This window comes from Calonectris borealis, chromosome 3 (genome assembly GCF_964195595.1).
Source record: "Calonectris borealis chromosome 3, bCalBor7.hap1.2, whole genome shotgun sequence".
Lineage (NCBI taxonomy): Eukaryota > Metazoa > Chordata > Aves > Procellariiformes > Procellariidae > Calonectris > Calonectris borealis.
Genome location: NC_134314.1, coordinates 8,658,532 through 8,677,440, shown reverse-complemented (window position 1 = coordinate 8,677,440; position 18,909 = coordinate 8,658,532). Strand labels below are relative to the sequence as shown.

At 40.6% G+C, this 18,909-nt stretch overlaps 1 protein-coding gene across 1 annotated transcript in view; it reads left to right on the top strand.

The window, feature by feature from the left end:
* The window catches only part of KLHL29 (kelch like family member 29), a 339,629-nt gene that overhangs the window by 258,565 nt on the left and 62,155 nt on the right, over positions 1-18,909 (top strand). Inside the window, exon 5 of the mRNA XM_075144971.1 lies at positions 3,014-3,152. Coding sequence (XP_075001072.1) covers positions 3,014-3,152 — 139 coding nt within the window. The remainder of the gene's footprint in view (positions 1-3,013; positions 3,153-18,909) is intronic.

Here is an 18,909-nt window from a genome sequence, read left to right as displayed (position 1 = left end):
TGTTCTGATTTCTGGTTTTTTATGAGCCAGATTGTATCGCTGCTCCAGACCTGTGTTTTCTGGTTTGCATCCCTTAATGGATGCGTGCGGTATAAAGCACACTGAAGTGTGTAAAGAGCATAGACAGAAACTGTGCCCAGGAACTGCAGGACTGGATGTAATTAAAGGGTGCTCAGTAAAGTCCAAGTAATCAGCTCATTACCTGGGGGAGCCATGTGGGGACTTAGATGCTCACACCAGCTCTCACAAGACTGGAGATAGCGCAGCATCCATCACTGCAGTGGCTGAACTTTGTGTCTTGTTATTCAGCAATCTTGGCCATAATCATGATTTCACAGATGGTCTTTACTATCCTGCTTACCCTGAGCCCACCTGCAAAAACCCCTGAGCCCATTCAGAGTGCAACTAAATTCTCTTTCCTCTCCTCTCCTTTCCCCTCCTGGAGCACAGGATCCATCTATGCAGTTGCTATTCATACAGTTGTGCTCTTGAACGCTAAGAATAATTGATCATGAGCTTTAAAAGGATGAAACGGAATAAGGTGAGATGGAGATTGACCCCTTGTGTAAGTGTAATCTTAAACTTGTATGACTTAGTCTTGACTGGAGCCCTTGTCTTGAAAGGCTTATGCAAGGAAGATTGCAAAGCCACAGAGAAAAGGATCTTGAATAGGAATGTAGCAAAAGTGCAAATGGGGATGGAGGACAGTAGTTGAGCAAATTTGAAAAAGGGAATGACAGAAAACAAAAGTGAAATTAAGTAGGGGATAAGAGAGTATCAGAAAGTTTAGAGGGAAAAGTAACTGTCTTTAAGGCATGAAATGATAGAAAATTGGTCAGGAGGAGAATGTAGTTGCTCTAAGTGAAAGTGGGAAAATGGACCAAGACAGAAAAAAAGTTATTCATATGTGAAAAGGGACAGAAAAATACTTCCTCCACAATCGCCTCCAAAAATATGCAACTAAGAAAGCACCTGGTGCTGTTCCTGTGAAACCAAAGACCTTAGTCACTTCAACCCTAAATCAGGTAAAACACCCCTTGCGTCCAAAGCATCCTTGGTCTTTAACCGAGGCCTGAAGCGTTCGTGGTCAGATCAGACTTTAGGCACCACACCTCCAGCAAAAGCCTGAAACTTTCCTGCGGAAGAGTGAACATTCAGATCCCATTTCAAGTTCTGCTCGAAATGTATCATTGTACTTTAGCTCAGACGAATTTGTTAAAAATAGTCCCTGCTATAGCACCCACCAGACAGACGAGTTTATTTTCCCCTATTATAGATCTGACACAAGCCTGCTGTTATTTCTGTGCCCTCTCTAATGATCTGCTTGCTCTCTAGAGAGCGCTGACCCATTTCAGCACAGAATAATTAGCCTTTCAGACACTACTGTGTTTCCATTAAATAGACATAAATGTGCAAGGTGACATTTATTTACTTAGGCCTGAAAAATGTGCGCCACAGATGTTGGGGCTTGGGAGAACTTCAGTTTCTTTCATGCAACAGTTGTATATTTGCATGCTTTCGTGTTGTTTAACCATTAGTGCTTCACTGAAATGATTCCTGTTGAGTTTCACTGGGGAAGCAGGAGAACACAGAGATTATCTGGGTCTTCGTTTCACCGTAAGGCCCTTTGGCGATGCTTTGGCAGCCCAGTGCCCAAGCCCGACAGTGGCTTTAAATGCAGTTATAGTTACACATTCTTCAGGTCCCTTTTACTTTGTGTAAGGAGGGACTCCATGTAAAGAACCGTAGTTGATTTACAGATATGTCTGAAGAAGAATATGTTCAGGGTGTTACACTGAGAAAATGAGAACTTTGACCTATTGCAAACATAAAATAAACCCAAAATCCTTCAGTATTTAAAATCAGCTCTTTTATCATCTTGATCACTGACTTCTGAACCACCAGATTATTGCCCAAGTGAAAAGTATGTTATTCATCGTGATAGCCACTTTGGTCTGCAAAGTTGGAGGGAAGTCTTATCCTTAAAAGTCCAGCCAGTATATAGAACATGTAGGTTGCATAGTAGTTCACATCCACACATGAAGACGTGGCATGCTATTATTTCATTCTGTTAGTACCAATAGGCTTTATAAAAGGAGGCATCACGCAAGGTAGGTGCTTTATTGCAGGATGGAAACACTTTCATAGGTTATTTTAATCATTACGGTTCTTTCATGATGTGTGAAAGTTGATTGTTGCTGTAAATGAAGCCATTGAAGGCTAAAAAATAAAAATGCTGTGATGGTAAAAATCCTTGGAGTGCAAAATATGGGAATTGCTATAAAAGGCAGTAATTTATTCTCTGTGTGAGATTATTTTTTATCATAAGGATGCTTTTAAGCTAATTCTGAAACATATACAATTGTAGTCTATGTAGCTGAGGTATATTGCAAGATGCATTGATAATTTGGCTAATCTTTTATGCACTGTAATTTATATATTATTTAGAAGTACTATTTTATTCTGTTAACTGAGAGGCTTAACACATTTTTACTATGTAAGAGTAAGTTATTTTTGCAGGTTTTGTGGCTTTATTATTTTTACCCATATCCAGTTCATATTGCATCATAATACCATATTTTTACTAATATTATTCTAGTATGTTCAAAACTTATTTGCATTTGGATAGAAATTCATTAGCTCTTGATTTTTATTATAACAAATTATTTTAACTTTTCTGTGATAATGCATTCTCTGTGTTTCTGATTTGCTGATGCTGAAATATTTTGTTTTCGTTTTTAACCCTTCCAAATTTAGGATCGTTTTTGCTTTTTTTCTGTATATATATTTCAGTTGTTTAGACCTACTGATTCCTGCTTTTTCTTTTTCTTTTTTTTTAATATGTTATGTTTGTAACTTCTGACTGTCTGTGTTGAGCCAATCTTACCAACAAAAATATCAGTTGTTTCCTGTTTCTCTACTTCTTTACAAAAAAAAAAAATGAAAAGTAAAAAGTAAAAATAAAAAACTCTTAATGGGAACCCTGGCACTGTCTGTCTTCTCTGTTCTGCAGAAATGTTGAAGGAGTTGAACCAGCAACGCAGAGCGAAAGAGTTTACAGACCTGAAAATTATTGTTGAAGGCAAAGAGTTTGAAGTCCACCAAAATGTTCTAGCTTCCTGCAGCTTGTATTTCAAGGACCTGATTAAAAGGTTTGCCTTCCTTCCAGCTGTGATCTGCTCTGTTCTTTTGTAGGGCGCATTTGTGTCGCTTTTTTTTCCTCCCCTCTCTTGCAGGTTTATGAAGATTGAATCTCCTGTCACAGAGCCAGTAGCCATTCTTTCCACCTCCTCTGAATGTATTTCCAAACTGAGACTCAGACCCATTTGTTACACATCTGACTCGTACAGTGTAATTATTTCTGATCAGTAGAGGCCGGATTTGGCCGAAGAAAGTGTTCCACCACTGAGAGATCTAAGTTTTAAACTCAATTGCTAACGGTGATTCAGACCACAACTAAAAACTATTGCTGTCGATGTTTTCAAGGGACTCTGTCACATTCGACAAAAGTCTGTCCTTTGGGCTACAATAAGCCATCAGCGTTCTGGTGAACGATGCTGAGACGTCGTGCTGATAAACCATTTTGAGTATCATGATCCCTTCACCCTGAAATCTTTGTTACATGCTTTTGTGTGGCTTTTATGGGCAAAGGGATTGATATTTTTATTATTTGGGGACTTTTAAAAGAAGAAAAGACAACTGGTGAATTTCTCTAGAGAAGATTGGAAATAAGACAATTTTCTGGTCAAAATATAGCTCAGTCTGCATGTTAGACTAAGGGTAGTTTTTTCCTACAAACACTCTAGCTTAGGGTAGGTACAATATGTACATTTTCTAAACATCATGTCTCCGCCTTCGCATTTTCCCCCCTCTGTTTCTAGCTGATTGATTCTAAACAGTGCATGATAATCTTTTTTTTCCATTACATTGATTTTTCAATTTGTATGCTTCATATACTCACATAGGAATAAATTGGTACTCTCGTATTATTAGTAAGTTAGAGTAGCAAGTAGGGAGAAAAAAACCATAAGGATAACTTTCATTTTTCTCTCAATCATCAGCAAATTAATGCAGCTGCTGATTTTGCCTTGCAGTATTTTCCTGAGCAGACTGAGCCTGGACTGTGCTAAAAAATGGGATTAAAGAACATTTTGCTTGCTTGAAATCCTGTATTTAAATTTTGCCAACTAACACAATAGTGACTGTATTTTATTTCAGGATGGCATATTGGCTGGTATCTCCTTTCAGTGTATTATGTCTTTTTGCGCAAAGCTGGTTTTATAATTATGGATATATATTACATGTCTATGATATAACTGTGCTGACTGCCTTATCAATTATTCATAAAAAATATGTTGGCCTAGGAAGCATGTCTTTTCCCCTCTGTAAATCTAATGATTGCTAGCTGTAGCTATGCCAGATCTCTCCTGTCCTTTCTCTTCTGTCTGCTCATTATCATTTAATTGTTAAGGCTACAGTATATGCTTTTTAGGGTGATAAGGAGTAGAGTCTATAGAGAAAGAAAATCTTAGAATCAACTTACAGAAATCCAATAACTGACTGGCCAAAGACTGTCATTTGGATTTTGCTGTGAAGACATCTGCTTGTGTGCAGAAGTCACCAGGCAGCATCTATTTCTAGAAGCACGCTGAGGAATGTCGTTGCTTTATTATTTAGTTATCAAATGGAGATATACTTTAGACTGAACACTGCTCTGATATGAACTCATTTAAAGCAATTAAAAAAAAAAAACCCGAACCTTTTAAAATGCTTTAAAAAGACACTATGAAAACAAAACCTAGATTTCAGCATTTATTGTCTTTCAGCTGCTCACATAAGGCTCACATGTGTTACAAGAAAAAAATGGTGAAAGGTTTAGCGCATTTGCCAACCTCACCACTTTATGCCTTCTTTCACATCATCACCAGCAATAAATATTCCAGAGGTCGATTCGTGTCCACAATCAGGTCTCTCCATCCCAGTTGCCTTCCATGTATAACCTCAGTTGCACACATGTAACCTTGATGAAGGCTAATGGAGTTGCACAGGTGTATCCAAGGCAAAAATACCTTTATTACTGATGATGATGCATGAATAAGGAAAAATCCAGCTTGACGTCTAGTTGAGTTTGCAAAACTGTCAGGTGAAAAAATAAATATTCACTTGTAAACTGAGCAAATGTGTCTTTGCAAGACAATAAACTCAGGGCTATGGGGTGGAATTTCTAAAGACTTGTTTTTTAGAGGATACTTGCAGTGGAAAGCCTAGTCCTTTTAGAAACCCCATGAAGTCAATGAAAGTCAAGGACTCAAGCTGCAAGAGGTACTCAGTATTTTGTAGGATCATGCCCTTAGTAATACAAAATCATTATAGTTCACAGAGTCAGCATGTTTATAAATACAACATGTCTAGAATCCCGTCCTGTTAGTATCTCCCTTGAGATGGTACTTTAAGCTTTATGTGATTTTTATCTTCGTATTATTAGAGAAATCAAAACAAGAAATGGCAGTTTTTCCTGAAGAATAAAGGAGATCTCTTTATGTTAAGTGTAATATAAAGGCCATTTCAATCAGTGCATGCTAGGGTTAAACTCTAATGCCATTCCAACGGAAGGCACCAATAGGTCACCAGAAACGTCAATGAAAAGATGATCTATTCATGAAGGTGCTGTGTGCGTCTATATAAACATGCAGAAAAAAAAAATCTTTCAGAGTATTTACTTTGGCTGTTCTTTGCCACAGGCTAGTTTTTGTTAACCTCATGTTCTGCCATTGATTCCACTGTGTGTTGGAGTTGGTATCTGATGGTAGACTAGCAAGTATTGTCTCAAAAGAATAAAAGCGAAATGTTCAAAAACAAATAAGTTCAATTATCCCCTCTTCAAAAAAAACCAAAATATAGACAAAAAGCATAATAGAACTAGAGTTATTGCCCATTTTGAGGAAGGCTATTTGATGAGAATTATTCATAGCAGGGAAAAAAATATGTTGTTTTTATTGCACTGTAGTGAAAAGATGATAACCAGGCTTGATTAACCAAAACAATTCAAAAGTTATTTATTTATGAAACAAATCTGGTAATGTGAGTGCACTTTGAGACACCCTTAGTTTCTCAGAAAATGGTTAATCCTGCAATGTGCTGAGCATTCTGGTACTTGTCCAGAAAAGTTCTCGTTCCATGAAATTTATCTTCTAAATATATGAGCATGGCCCTTTTGAGGTTGGGTTAGTCCAGTCCTGAACCTATGCGCAGCACCATACCAAGCACTGTGTGTTGGAAACGGGTTAACCAGTCCCCGTCAGGAGCTGCGCAACACTCGAGCCTGAGCCAGGACTCGGCATTCATCTCCCTCCCGACAGCAGCTGACCACAAAAACCACTCTTAAGTCCTTTTCAGTGAAAGGGACTGAAATCCTTTTCATCTGGAAAGAATTAGGTGTATTAGGAACAGCAGGTGTGAAATGTTCCTGACGTCCGTTCCACTTCACCGTGCCCACGAAGGGAGGAAAGTGAGGTGCAGGGGAGGGATGAGGAGGGTGAAGATGGGTGCATGCCCAAGGCTGGTCCCACGGTAGGACATACTGCAATAACCTCGCTAACAACCTCAGGAACAATTTTATACAATATTAAACATATTTGGAGAGTGCTAAGTTTCTTTAAGTTCTCTTCATAAAATCCCCTTTAAAGTATATTCTTTTTTTTGGTGAATAATTGAGCCTACTTTATGACAGGTATGGGGATGAGTACTTGGCCTTACAGCTTGCTCCTTCAGGCACAGAGCATATAGAGGACTTGATATATACTCTATGTGTGCTTAGGGAAATCACGTGGTTAGGCAGCTTCTTCAAACTGTGACCCATACGAGATTACTGCAGTATAGGACTTCAGGAGAAAATGGATGATAAATAGCAGCTGGAATACGGATCTGTCCTCTAAATCCCATCTTACTTTTGAGTGCACCGCCAACCACAGTTGCTTCCAGACTGCCTGGCTTTGGCCTCTAATTAGCACCTATATTTTTAGGTACTTAAAAAATCAGCCTTCCCAAAGCAAGGGCCTAATTTATGGTACAGGCAATGAAGTGGTACAATGAATGAGCGGTACAACGGCACCTTGAAGGCTTCCGGAAGGAGCCTTTTCTCCTAATTCAGGTACCTATGTGCAGGCAGGTAGGAGATCCCTCTGGAGCAATGAGAGGTGCTTGTCTCTTGCTGTTAGTCAACCAACATTTAGGCCCAAGGTTGGCATCTAAGGCAGATTGAGTCTAACCTCACCTTCTAGACTGTTGCTGTAGTCTACAGAGGGGGGGACAAATCTCTCCAGGAGGCAAGTCCTCTCACCATAAAATAGGTGTCTAAGATACAAGATGAAGGAGGAGGCCATCCCTCTTTACTATAAACAAAGAGAGAGCCGAGGTGATTTGCTTAGACTCTAAACTTATGATGGGTGTTGCATTGCTTCCTTCAGGGGTCCAGCCTAAGCTGGTTATCATCTAGGCTTCCTCTGCAGTTGTCAGGGAAGACAGGAATGTCCGTAGGGCAGTTCATCCCACGTTATGATAAATAACGTGAATTGCCTTACGGAAGTGCTCATTTTTCATTGCCCACGGAGAAAGGCTAGTCACCCAGCTCTGATTAGACACCTGAATTGTAGTTGGCTAAAAGTACATGAATGATTCCTTCCTGAAACTAGTGTTTGAATGTCACATACATATGCTTATATATGTACACAGAAAGAAAGAAGTCGATCAGGATCCATCAAAACCCCCGTATCTAAAATGCCCCTCTCTCAGAGCACAGGTTTTCTTGTAGCCAATCTTGTAGCTACAGCTCCTTGGTTTGGGGGAGGAGAGAAATGAGCTCTGTGTCTTTGTATCATCTGCCCTAGAAGAAATGGTGGAAGATGTGTGTGTGTTCTAGAAGGAAGGAAGGAATGGAAAATCCCATTAAGAGGCATCATTTTTTTCCAGCTGCGTTTGGGATAGACAAATACAGCTGCTGGATAAATGGAATGTCTGGTATTTCCATAACAAGAGAGGTTCACCGGAACATTTTAATTTGCTGCTTTCTTCTTCTTAATCCAACCCAAAGTGCTGGAATCTCTACCAAATATGACATTAATAGTAGGAAGCACTTGACATAAAGGTCTCTTTTTGGCCGAAATGCTGGTTTTTATAAGCAGACTTTAGTTTTATTTCTCTGTGGTCAATTATTAAAGATACTCGGATCCTGTCCTACAAGCTTTATCTTTTCAAGATTCGATTTTAATGATGCTTCCTAATCTTGAAGTCATCCTGGCTGCCTAATTTCACTAGCACAGAGCAGTCAGTCACATACACAAAGGGATTTGGTCACAAGAAGCAGGCATTTTTGATGCAGTGTAATCGGCAATGTTGTGTTCATCCTTCTTTTCCTAAGGAGCAGAGCCAGTGACTTCACGGCCAAATTGCTTTTCCACGATGCCTTGCCTCTTTTTGCAAGTGTTCAGATTTTTTTTTTTTCCCCCCTAAAATAGGGTATATACTCTTTTAGGGCTTGAAGGCATGGCAGGAAGGCGGGAGAAGTAAAGCATTTAGGGTGAGAGGACCAAATTCCTTTTGCTTTACACCTACACTGAAGACAGAGATGTCATTCTGCATTTTACACCATTGGGTGGAAAGGCAGCATTTGGATGCAAGACAGAGAAACCTGCCACTATCCATCTGAAACAGTCTGACAAAACTGCAAAAGCATTTAGGTGTCTGGAAAACAGACTGTCTGGTTTGTGTTTACGTTGTAAAAAGCCCAAAATGAGAAATAGCAGATGAAAGAAAAATCTACTCTTAGTGACCCCTTCGTGTTTTCCTGCTTATTAAGAACCTTGCTTTTAACTCCGGGAGAGAAGCAGGCAGCATTTCTACATCTGCATGCTTCAGCTCCATTGTAGAACAGAATGAATGTGGAAACAAATTATAACATTTCTTTGAAAACAGAGAAATAGGGATTTAAAAATACGATATTTGTTTCAGGTGCCAGGAGAGGTATATTGTGCCTAAACAGACAGCGCCAGTGGGTTCTGCTAAACTATTTAAAGGAGAATGGGAGGTTGCATGAGAGTATAAAATATTCTTCACCCTTTACTGCCAGGGCGCAGGTGTAAATTACGCTATGGATGACATTTTTCTCTTAAATGAGGGACTGATAATTGCTGTGTGTTGGGTGCAAAATCCTGGCACGGGAAACAGCTTTCTGCTTTCGGTGGCCCCTTCCCGTGAGCGCACTTCGCTTGCTCTGCCTGGCCAAGCAGCCGCCCTCCCGCCCGCCTGTCGGAGCTGCCTGCTGGGTTTCAAATTTTGCAGCTGCCAGGCCTTGGAAAACATGTTTTCATCAAGCAAAAATGTATGGTCTTTTACATAAATGAATTGCAGCTTACAAATATTCGGTGGTGTTGCTGGGCTGCCAGGCTAAGGAACTGCCACAAAACCCGTAGCAGGCGTTGCAGCCCGACTATTTCCAGCCTGGCAAGCGTGGCCGTGGATTAGGAGGGTGAGTGGCTTGGGCTGGATGCTGCTCTGAAAGGATGGACCAATGGAGGTGCCCTGCTCTGAAGAGAAACCGTGGCAAGGAGGACAGAAAGGCTCCTTTTCAAGCCTTGAAGTGCAGCGCAGAAATGAAGTTTCTGCCTCATAATGGCTGCAGCTCGCAGAGGCACTGAGCAGAATCATTTAACCTCTCGCTCCTCTCCCTCATTGACAGCATCTCTATTTACTGTAGTGTGGGCTTCTCGCTCACATAATTTCTAGACACAACTACAAATCCTGCAAATCTTATCCAAGGAATGACAGACTAATAACCTCTCTTGCTCTGGCTAGACCTATCTGCAAGCCACGCAGCTGTCTTACAACCACTCGTAAGATGCCGGTGCGGGTGACCTACCTATATTTACTTACATCTCACAGCCCTGTCTAGGCTTCACTGTGTTGAAATTTAGGGGTGAAAGGGAACAGTTATCTGATGAGGTGCAGTTCAAGCTAAATGGATCAAAGACAACGAAAAAAACTTCCACAGCATAGGAACTGGAGTCGTGTTCTTGAAACCTGTCATTTTTGGGCCACTTCCAAAAGCCAGTCTTGCCCTGAAATTAGGGTAATCAAATCTCCGACTCCAGCGTGCTTGCAGGTAGCTCCAGGGATCAGCAGTTCACTTCCTTTCATTTAAATCATCAAGGATTAATCACTGCTGGATTGGGATAATGAATTTGAATTAATATGACCAGGTTATGATCATACCAGATCACGATCCCCTCTTTTTGCTTGCATAGCACTAAGCTTCGGTGACTGAAATACTCCGAACTGTTCTGCCGGGTGGTGTGGGCAGGGACTGATGGGGCGAGAAGAGCTACCTGCCCTTTCCCGCATATACTGTGGCCATAGGTGGTGCGATACATTACCTTTCATTGATGTCCAGAGGACAGGCTGGTTCTACGTATACCGTAGAAAAGCACTAGCAACACCCTGTAGCTGAGTGAGAAAGAACAAGTGCCTGGCAGAATTCATTCTAATTACTGAAATGCTGATTGGGATCTTTGGGCACTACCAAATCATAGTAGTAGTAATAAATAATAATTGTGGTTATCATTATTTTATTATTGTTTTCCCTCTAGACATTGCAATGATGAGAAAGAGCCTTGGATAGACTTACCTAGATAATTACTTGTATAAATTTCACCACATTCCTAAGAAACAGATTTATTAGCTGCATAATGCCAGCTCTCTGCTAAGCTGGTTTTTGATGGTGTAATAAATATCATTAAAACAAATCAGATAGGAGTTGGTTAAGGGGGCAAGTTTCAAGTTTGATGAGAATAAATTTTTTATTCTGTCATTTTATTTTTAATCTTCCTTCCCATATAATGCACCAAAACCTGCTTGCATCTTTTATTTACCTTTAACAAATAGTAGCTCTCACCTGTCATGGTTTAACCCCGGCCGGCAACTAAGCCCCACACAGCCGCTCGCTCACTCCCCCCTGCTGGGATGGGGGAGAGAATCAGAAGAGTAAGAGTGAGAAAACTCGTGGGTTGAGATAAAGACAGTTTAATAGGGAAAGCAAAAGCCGCGCACACAAGCAAAGCAAAACAAGGAATTCATTCACTCCTTCCCACCAGCAGGCAGGCGTTCAGCCATCTCCAGGGAAGCAGGGCTCCATCACGTGTAACGGTTACTTGGGAAGACAAACGCCATCACTCCAAACATCCCCCCCTTCCTTCTTCTTCCCCCAGCTGTATATGCTGAGCATGACGTCATATGGTATGGGATACCCCATTGGTCAGTCGGGGTCAGCTGTCCCAGCTGTGTCCCCTCCCAACTTCTTGTGCCCCCCCAGCCTACTCGCTGGTGGGGTGGGGTGAGAAGCAGAAAAGGCCTTGACTCTGTGTCAGCACTGCTCAGCGGTAACGAAACATCCCTGTGTTATCAACACTGTTTTCAGCACAAATCCAAAACATAGCCCCATACTAGCTACTGTGAAGAAAATTAACTCTACCCCAGCCAAAACCAGCACACACCTCCGGCTATTTTGCCACATATTTGCTGAATTAGGCTGCCAGAGATACTTGCAAACAAGTTAGATCCCATGCTGTTAATAAGTTGGCCCAGTTTTTTTTTACTTCTCCACTAGTACCTTGTGAGATTCAGTTTATTCTCAGTCCCTAGCAAAAGCCTACATCATGAAATGCTGTTCTTCCAAGGGCACTCGCTATTCACTTCTTCATTCACTTGCTAGTCATTTTAAGCCAGCATCTTCAAACTCGTCATCTTCTTTCTTAAATCTCAGCAGGGAGGCAGATTTGTGCCTCCGACTGTGATCTCCGACACTATAGCGTTACAGGCTGCCGTTGATCCCGCGCCTTTAGAAACGGACTTGACCGAGCAATTAGATTGTGTTCCATCGGTGAATAGCATTAAGGGTATATAGAAGACGTGGCTCTTTTGTTTGTTTTATTTTATTCCGGCCATGTTGTCCGTGAACAAAAGCATTTGCCATTAATCCCATTGCTCGTCTTGGTTTGTAATGATCATTTCTGTGACGGTGAATTAGCAGGAGCTGCTAGTGCATGCCTGAGCTCACAGCCATTAATTTTCCTGATTTTCTTCTGATAGAGCAGGTGCAAACTGGCAGCGTTTGACCCTAATAAGTTACACTAGTCTTGCCAAATTTTGTTTGCCTGGAACAAGGAACGTTATTTGTATCAACATCCTGGTAAAAAGTGAGCAAATGGATTTGTTGGTCAAGTAAATTTTTGTGACAAATTTGCAAGCCTGTGTTTAAACAATGTAATTTATTTAATCTTGTGATTTTACTAGTTCTTTATCGTAATCATACAATAGCACGTTACAGTATATGTTTTCTTCTCTCATGAGACAGATGGATAGTGGCTGAGGTTCAAAGATAATATTTATCCACAAGATAGTATAACGAAGGCAGAGATTTGCAAGTTAATACATTTTGAGCTGATAAAATAATTCCAAAGGAGAAGCAATGCTAGGGTGTAATTTATTTTTTAAAAAATCCTATTTAATACAACATTCAGTGCCTTATGACATACATATTGCAATGATGTTGCTTTATAAATGTCCCTTCCTGTCATCATTTACATGATTGATTACCTTGCAGCTGCATAAACTTGAATAACTCAGTAAATAACCTGTTACCTCAGTACGCACATGCATCTTGGTGCGTGTGTCGTGGAAATGTATGTTGGAATGTTTGGGCATCTATGCTTTTATATCTCATGAGCGTGTAATTATGATAAATCAAGCTCTTCAGTATGAAATACGACTTTCCATGTAGAGTGTCGTGTCTGTTCTGTTCATAGCTGAAGGTTGGCTATAATATAACTAAGTTTCTTTGTTGCTTCTCCCAAGATAAATAGACATGTGGGTTTTGAACCATTAATAACTCTGAAGATGATGAAAAGCCGAATAGTGGACAGTTAACATGCAGCAACATTGCACTCTCTTCTTTGCCTACAGTTTCAATGCTTTAAGGATTATGTTCCACAGTAAACAAGATGTTCAGTCTAAATTGTATAGACTTGAACAGGAGTTTTTAATGAGCGCGTAGCTAACAGACTCTTAAGCCTCATGAGAAGCTGCCTATCCCAGTCTGGAGTCTTTTCTTTGGTAATCAAAATAATTTGACAGAGATAAAAAGAAGTAGCTTCTCTTCATTTAAGTGCTTCATCTTACGTAAAAATGTTGGATTTCCTGTTTTCTGGAGACCAAAATACTGTCCAGGGAGCAAAGCGATTTTTTTTTTGTCCTATCTATCTTGGTAACAAATATTTTGCTCTATTGGAATGAGAACACAGCTAACGTAGGGTAAACATTTATGTTCCTAATTATGAAAGCAAGCCAGCAAGATCAGCATGTCAAGTGATGGAGCAGATCCCGGCGGGGTGCGAGGTGAAGAGGCCAGGAGGCAGCTGGCCGGTGGGACAGGCCATTGCTTTGGTCCATGCAGGGAGGGACCAGCCCCAAAATATGGGCTTCAGATGCCTCAGTCGAGGGTGGAGCTGGAGCTCCCGCCTGCGTGCCGGCAGTCCTGTAGCCTCCCGTTGCTCAAACATGTGCTTTTAGTGGACGATATTCAAATTCCTGTGTTGTATGAGATCCTGAGCAATAGATAGTCAGATAACAATTTTTTTTATTACATTACCAGAATCAGTCTGATTTCCTATTTGTTAAAAATAAATTCTGAGTATAATATGAATAAAATTGAGGCTATATTATGGAGCTAGCTCTTCGCCATTGTCTCCTGTTGGGAGAAGCAGGTAATGGCAGTAGGCTCTCTGTTCACAAGCAGAAGTGGTGGACCTTGGAGAGGCAGAAAGAAAAAGACACGCACCAAGTCCCACGTGCCTGGGGAAAGACCACAAATGATAATTCTGAACATGTCTTTATTTTAAAAGATAACCATTTATTTCGGTGCCCTTTTGGAGCACAAAGCTTAAATATACGTCATACCTTTGAGTCTACGGCACAGTGAGTCATATGGTTTTGAATGTAAATAGGTGTCACAAACTCTGTCGGTCCTCCTGTTCCCAGGCAGCCTGGGAGGAAGCTGAACCAACTGTTCCTAGGCAGTAATGTACATTTACATAAAATGTTTCACATTTTTCATGTTTATTCTGTGCAGATGGCTCCATTTTGAACATCCAGAATTTGTTTTGACTTTGTGACTATAGCTTGTAAACAGAGAGTTGGCTGGCATCCGTACCGGGTATAGGTAGCTTTTCCTATTTGATCTAAAATTGAGTGAGACTGTATCCAACCCATTAGTCAGTCAAAATAATGTTGCAAGCCGGTTAAAGACAGCATATCCAAACCATGAGGGAAGCCTGACTTAGAGGCGGTAGCACTGTCCATAAATTGACAAATTGATGCGCTAGCAGTGTTTCACTTACACAGCTACTTTAGCCAGACTCTAAATGTGGCTTTGCAAATCAAGGCATCTCACTATTAAATGTTTTGAACTGCATCTCACAGAAGTTCTCTTAAGTGAACGTGTTGATACGAATAATACAGGGAAAATGCGGAGATATACATATATTTATAACTCAAGATACAGAAAACTCGGTTGCATCGGTATTAAGCATGAAAACACTAGTGCTGATTCTTGTCTGTGTGTATTACATGTATGGAAATGATTTTCAAGAACAAATGAATACCAAAAATGCAAAGTTCTCTACTTTTTCTTTTGTCAGACCCACTCCTAATCTTGCAGATGAGGTTTTAGGGCTATTTTTCCTGCTATCAGTATTTAAACACTTTAGCTCTTTTCTGTATATTAGTTAACAGAAAGGGACACCGATTTTGATTTGTTATTTGAGAGAGTAGTCGAGCCGTCTTTTGCTTTAAAAGGTTCCCCGTGCCTTTGTCTTCTCTAGTTTAAATCATGAAGTTGAAGGACAAGTAGCCAGAGTATGTTCAAAGGCCTTGGCTTTATTTTGTTAGACCTAATTATCCCAGATACAAAATATTTTTCAGTAACTCCCCCTTCCCTGTTCAGAGTGTGTCTGTGCTTCCAGCTTATCTGCGGGTTCAGTTCTGCTTGCACGTTGCTCAGGTCTGTCACCTTGCTGGAGAAATACATGGTTTGTAAATCTGAAAGAATTCCCCAACAGCTACCATAAAATTAAGCTGTTAAAGAGCTCTTGGAGCTTGTTTAAATGTAGACCTAAACAAACCTCTTTGCTGTTTAGCTCAAGATAAATCTTTTTAAAAGTCCTGTTCTAAATCACTTCCTAATTTTAATGAGTTTATGTATCAGCCTTTGCCAGATTTTTACTGTAGCTATTTTCCAAGATTACAGCCATGATAAAGTAAGGACTAAAATTGTTTATTATATATTATTCTTGAGAAGCAAAACTTTTTCCCCCAGAGGCTGTTGGGAGAGCTATTGATTTTCTGCCACAATGTGAAATGTGTGACCTTTATAATATGAGCAATGATTACAAGGCCAATAAAATGACATCATTCCGTTTAAACTTTAGAGTTCGCAGGGCAAATAGCAGAATGTGCCACATTTAATGATGTCCACGGACGATAAGACTACATTGCCTGGCTTCAGGTGAGACTGAAAAATGATGCAGGCAGGCTCTCCATTCCCAAAATACCCTGTGTTTGTGCCAGGAGTGGGGGAACAGGAGTGTGTGTACCAGGGAGAGCTGTATCTTTTCCCAGCTCTTAAGGCAAAAAGTCACTGCTTTTCGGGGAGCAGACTTCTCTAAATGTTTGCATCTACCTGTGCCACTGACAAAGCTCCTGATGTGATACAGCATGAGCTATTTGGGGCACAGCTGTATACATTCGTACAGATTTTCCCGATCCAATGCATATGCATTTACAGGACTAAATTCTGTTCTTGTAACACTGCTTTAGCCACTTCACTGCAGTTCCTCTAGAGTAGCTGAGAAAAGGCTCCATCCCAAATATACGAAGTATAACCGCACAGAGCATAGTGATATTTTAATACATGTGAAAGCAAGGAACAAGAAAGCTTTAGTCAGGCTTGGAGGGGGATGCCACAACCTGATTCACTGAAATAATTTCAGAGAAGAAATTTATGGAAATTTATCTCTGCATTTCCCACTTCAGTCACAACAGCCTGTGTCCCCATATTATTTTTTCCCAGTCCTTCAGAAACTCATTTTTTGACCCATTAGGACCTGCTTCAGCCAATTCCCCGTCCATTCTGCAGCCCATACCAAGCCAGATCCCCAGCATGGAAGCCAGGGGAGCTGTGATTTCCCTTTGGCTCAGTACTTGGTCCAGCTAAACATGAAGCCAAAGTGCTCGCTGCTTAGAAAGCATGAGCAAAGCAGCACAACACATTCAAGGCATCGCAGAGGAAGGAGTAGGGGTAATTTTCTTTCCCATTTCTGGCTCTTTGTGTAATACCAATAATCTCTGTAGCTTTGTATTATGCTTGCCGTAAGTGGCTCTAGTGATTGATTAAACACCTTAGCTTTTCTTTGGCGTTTAATCAATTGCAGCAGCAGTTTATTGCTTGGTGTATTACAAAGTAAAAGAGATTATTACTTAATTATTCTGAAAAATAGCAGCTTGCAGTTGTTGCTAACATGGGTATGTGTCTACGCTGACACTGATGTCATGTCATCCTTCCCTTTGTGCCTCCTCATCTCTGCGCTGGGAGGGAGCGCGCGATTCCTGCCGGGTCACGTGCAGTCAATCCCGCAGCCATCGCCAGCACAGTGCAATTAGTGGCGTTAAATAAATAATTGCTTACAGTGGGGCTTCCCACAGTGCAAAGAATCTGATTCTGTCGCTTGCTGGGTACCTCCAAATCTCACTTAAATTTTCGGCAATGTCCTTATTAACCAGCCCACATGAATATGAACTCGCTGTCAGGTACAAACTGCTTCTGGAAACAATTCAGCAAGAATTACATCGGTACCAGGAGGCATTTTGATAGCCCAGGGTGCAGCACCGGATGTGTGCACAACTGGAGGTAAATCAGATTCGGGGAATGTTACTGGTATGTGAGTGTGAGAAAGGAAAAAAAAAAAAACATTTTGTGACATCCTCTTGAGAATCTAGGAAATGGCAACTCTTCTGTTTTGACACCTGAGGTTTTCTGCCTTGAGTGCAAAATTGAATCCATATGCAAGAGTTCAGAAAGAATATTGTGGTGTGATAAAGCATAAGGATTCAGGGTAGCGTACACATCTGTGCATGTAGGGGTACCACAAGTATCGTGATCAGTATGTATTCTTAGCCATCTGCCCGTGGAGTAGGATCTAACCCACCTGTATTCCCATGCAAAGGGATAGTCCAATATTTAGAATTTAAAAATGGGGTTTTGTTCCTTGCTTTGCCCCTGACTTCCTCTGTGATCATAGGCAACAGTATTTGTCTCCTTGTGCCTCAGTTTCCTTTTGTGAATGGGAGTAACCGTTGTTCACTACCTTAGAGAAGCATGTGAAATGAAGGACTGCTAGCTGCTCCTCCACTGTGATAACGGACACCATCTAAATACTTTCAGTAGCAAAATGAAACATCTTTAAAGCTTTGATCCTGCAAAGATGCATTTAAATTAAAGCTGTGCCCTTGACTTGGACAGGGTTAGTCAATGGAAGATCAGTGACAAAGCGTCCACTGCAAATTTTAAGCATTTCCCCAAATGATTTTAGGGGTTATTGGGGTGGGTGGGGTGGGGTGTCATGTTGTTTTATGAGGGAACAAATTGAACCTCTTATGTTGTTTACTTTTCCTCCATTATGGTAGTAGAGGTCTGACCATCACCTTTCTAGGCAGCTCTGTGAATCCAAGAGGTTGGTAGTGCTCTTGCTCGTGCTTGAAGCTGGCATTGCCTGTGAATAGTGATGCTTTGGCCAGTCCATATAAGTCACGCAGCATCGTATGCCGGTTTTGTGTCAATCGTGCAATGGCTTTTGCAAGTACTCTAGCAGAATTGGAGCGAGCAGACGTTGCTGTCCAGTGACTAGGAGAAGTTCATGTTTCTTTGAGAAGGTGCTGGATGGTCCTAACCATTAAAAGAGTTTATTTTCTTACTCCAACAGATTTCCCCTCCCCTCCTTGATGTTACCAAATTTATTATCACTTTTGTCTTTCAGGTGTAACCTGTCTTTAGTGTTGCAGACACATCAGCCAACCATGCATTAAGAACTGGGCCCTTACTTTAATTCAGTATAATTTTCTTTTTGTCCAATAATTTCACAAGCACTAATCCACACTTCAAATGCAGGAGATACTTTGATCCCCAAATTGTTCAGCACTTCATGCAGGAAAAACCGTAGGCCACAGTCATGAAACTCCTAGAGGATGGCTGCTGGCTTCCTGTGGCAGAGCTGGTTGTTGTTTTCCCCCCTTTCCCTTCTTTGCTCTAACCATTTTGTCTGTCTATCTTGTCTTGTATTCAGTTTTCAAAGCAATTGCCATGAAGGGCTTCCTTTTTTTAGTGCCTAAAAGGGAACAATAGATTTTTAGAATAAGCGTATATATATATTTTATACGACCGTCTGTATATGCATATCATATCTATCATATCTATACTTTAATATAACATACTGAGAAGTTCAAGCTAAACAGAAATTAATATTTATTATTGTTATTTCTTATGAAAAGGTCTTTAAATGCATCCTTAAATGCACATGACATTTAAAGCTATTCCAGGGCTGGATTCCTGAAAAAATAGATGACCTTTTCTCTTGAAATTGGAGAGTGTTTTTTCCTTAACAGTTATATTATGCACAGAAGATGAGATGTTAACCAAGATGTTAAAATGTATTGTTTCCCTTTGAAAGCTAATCCTGTTCCTCATTTTCATTAATGTTGGCTCATTCGTTTTTCTTTTTCTTTCTTTCTTTTCCTTTCCTTTTCTTTTGC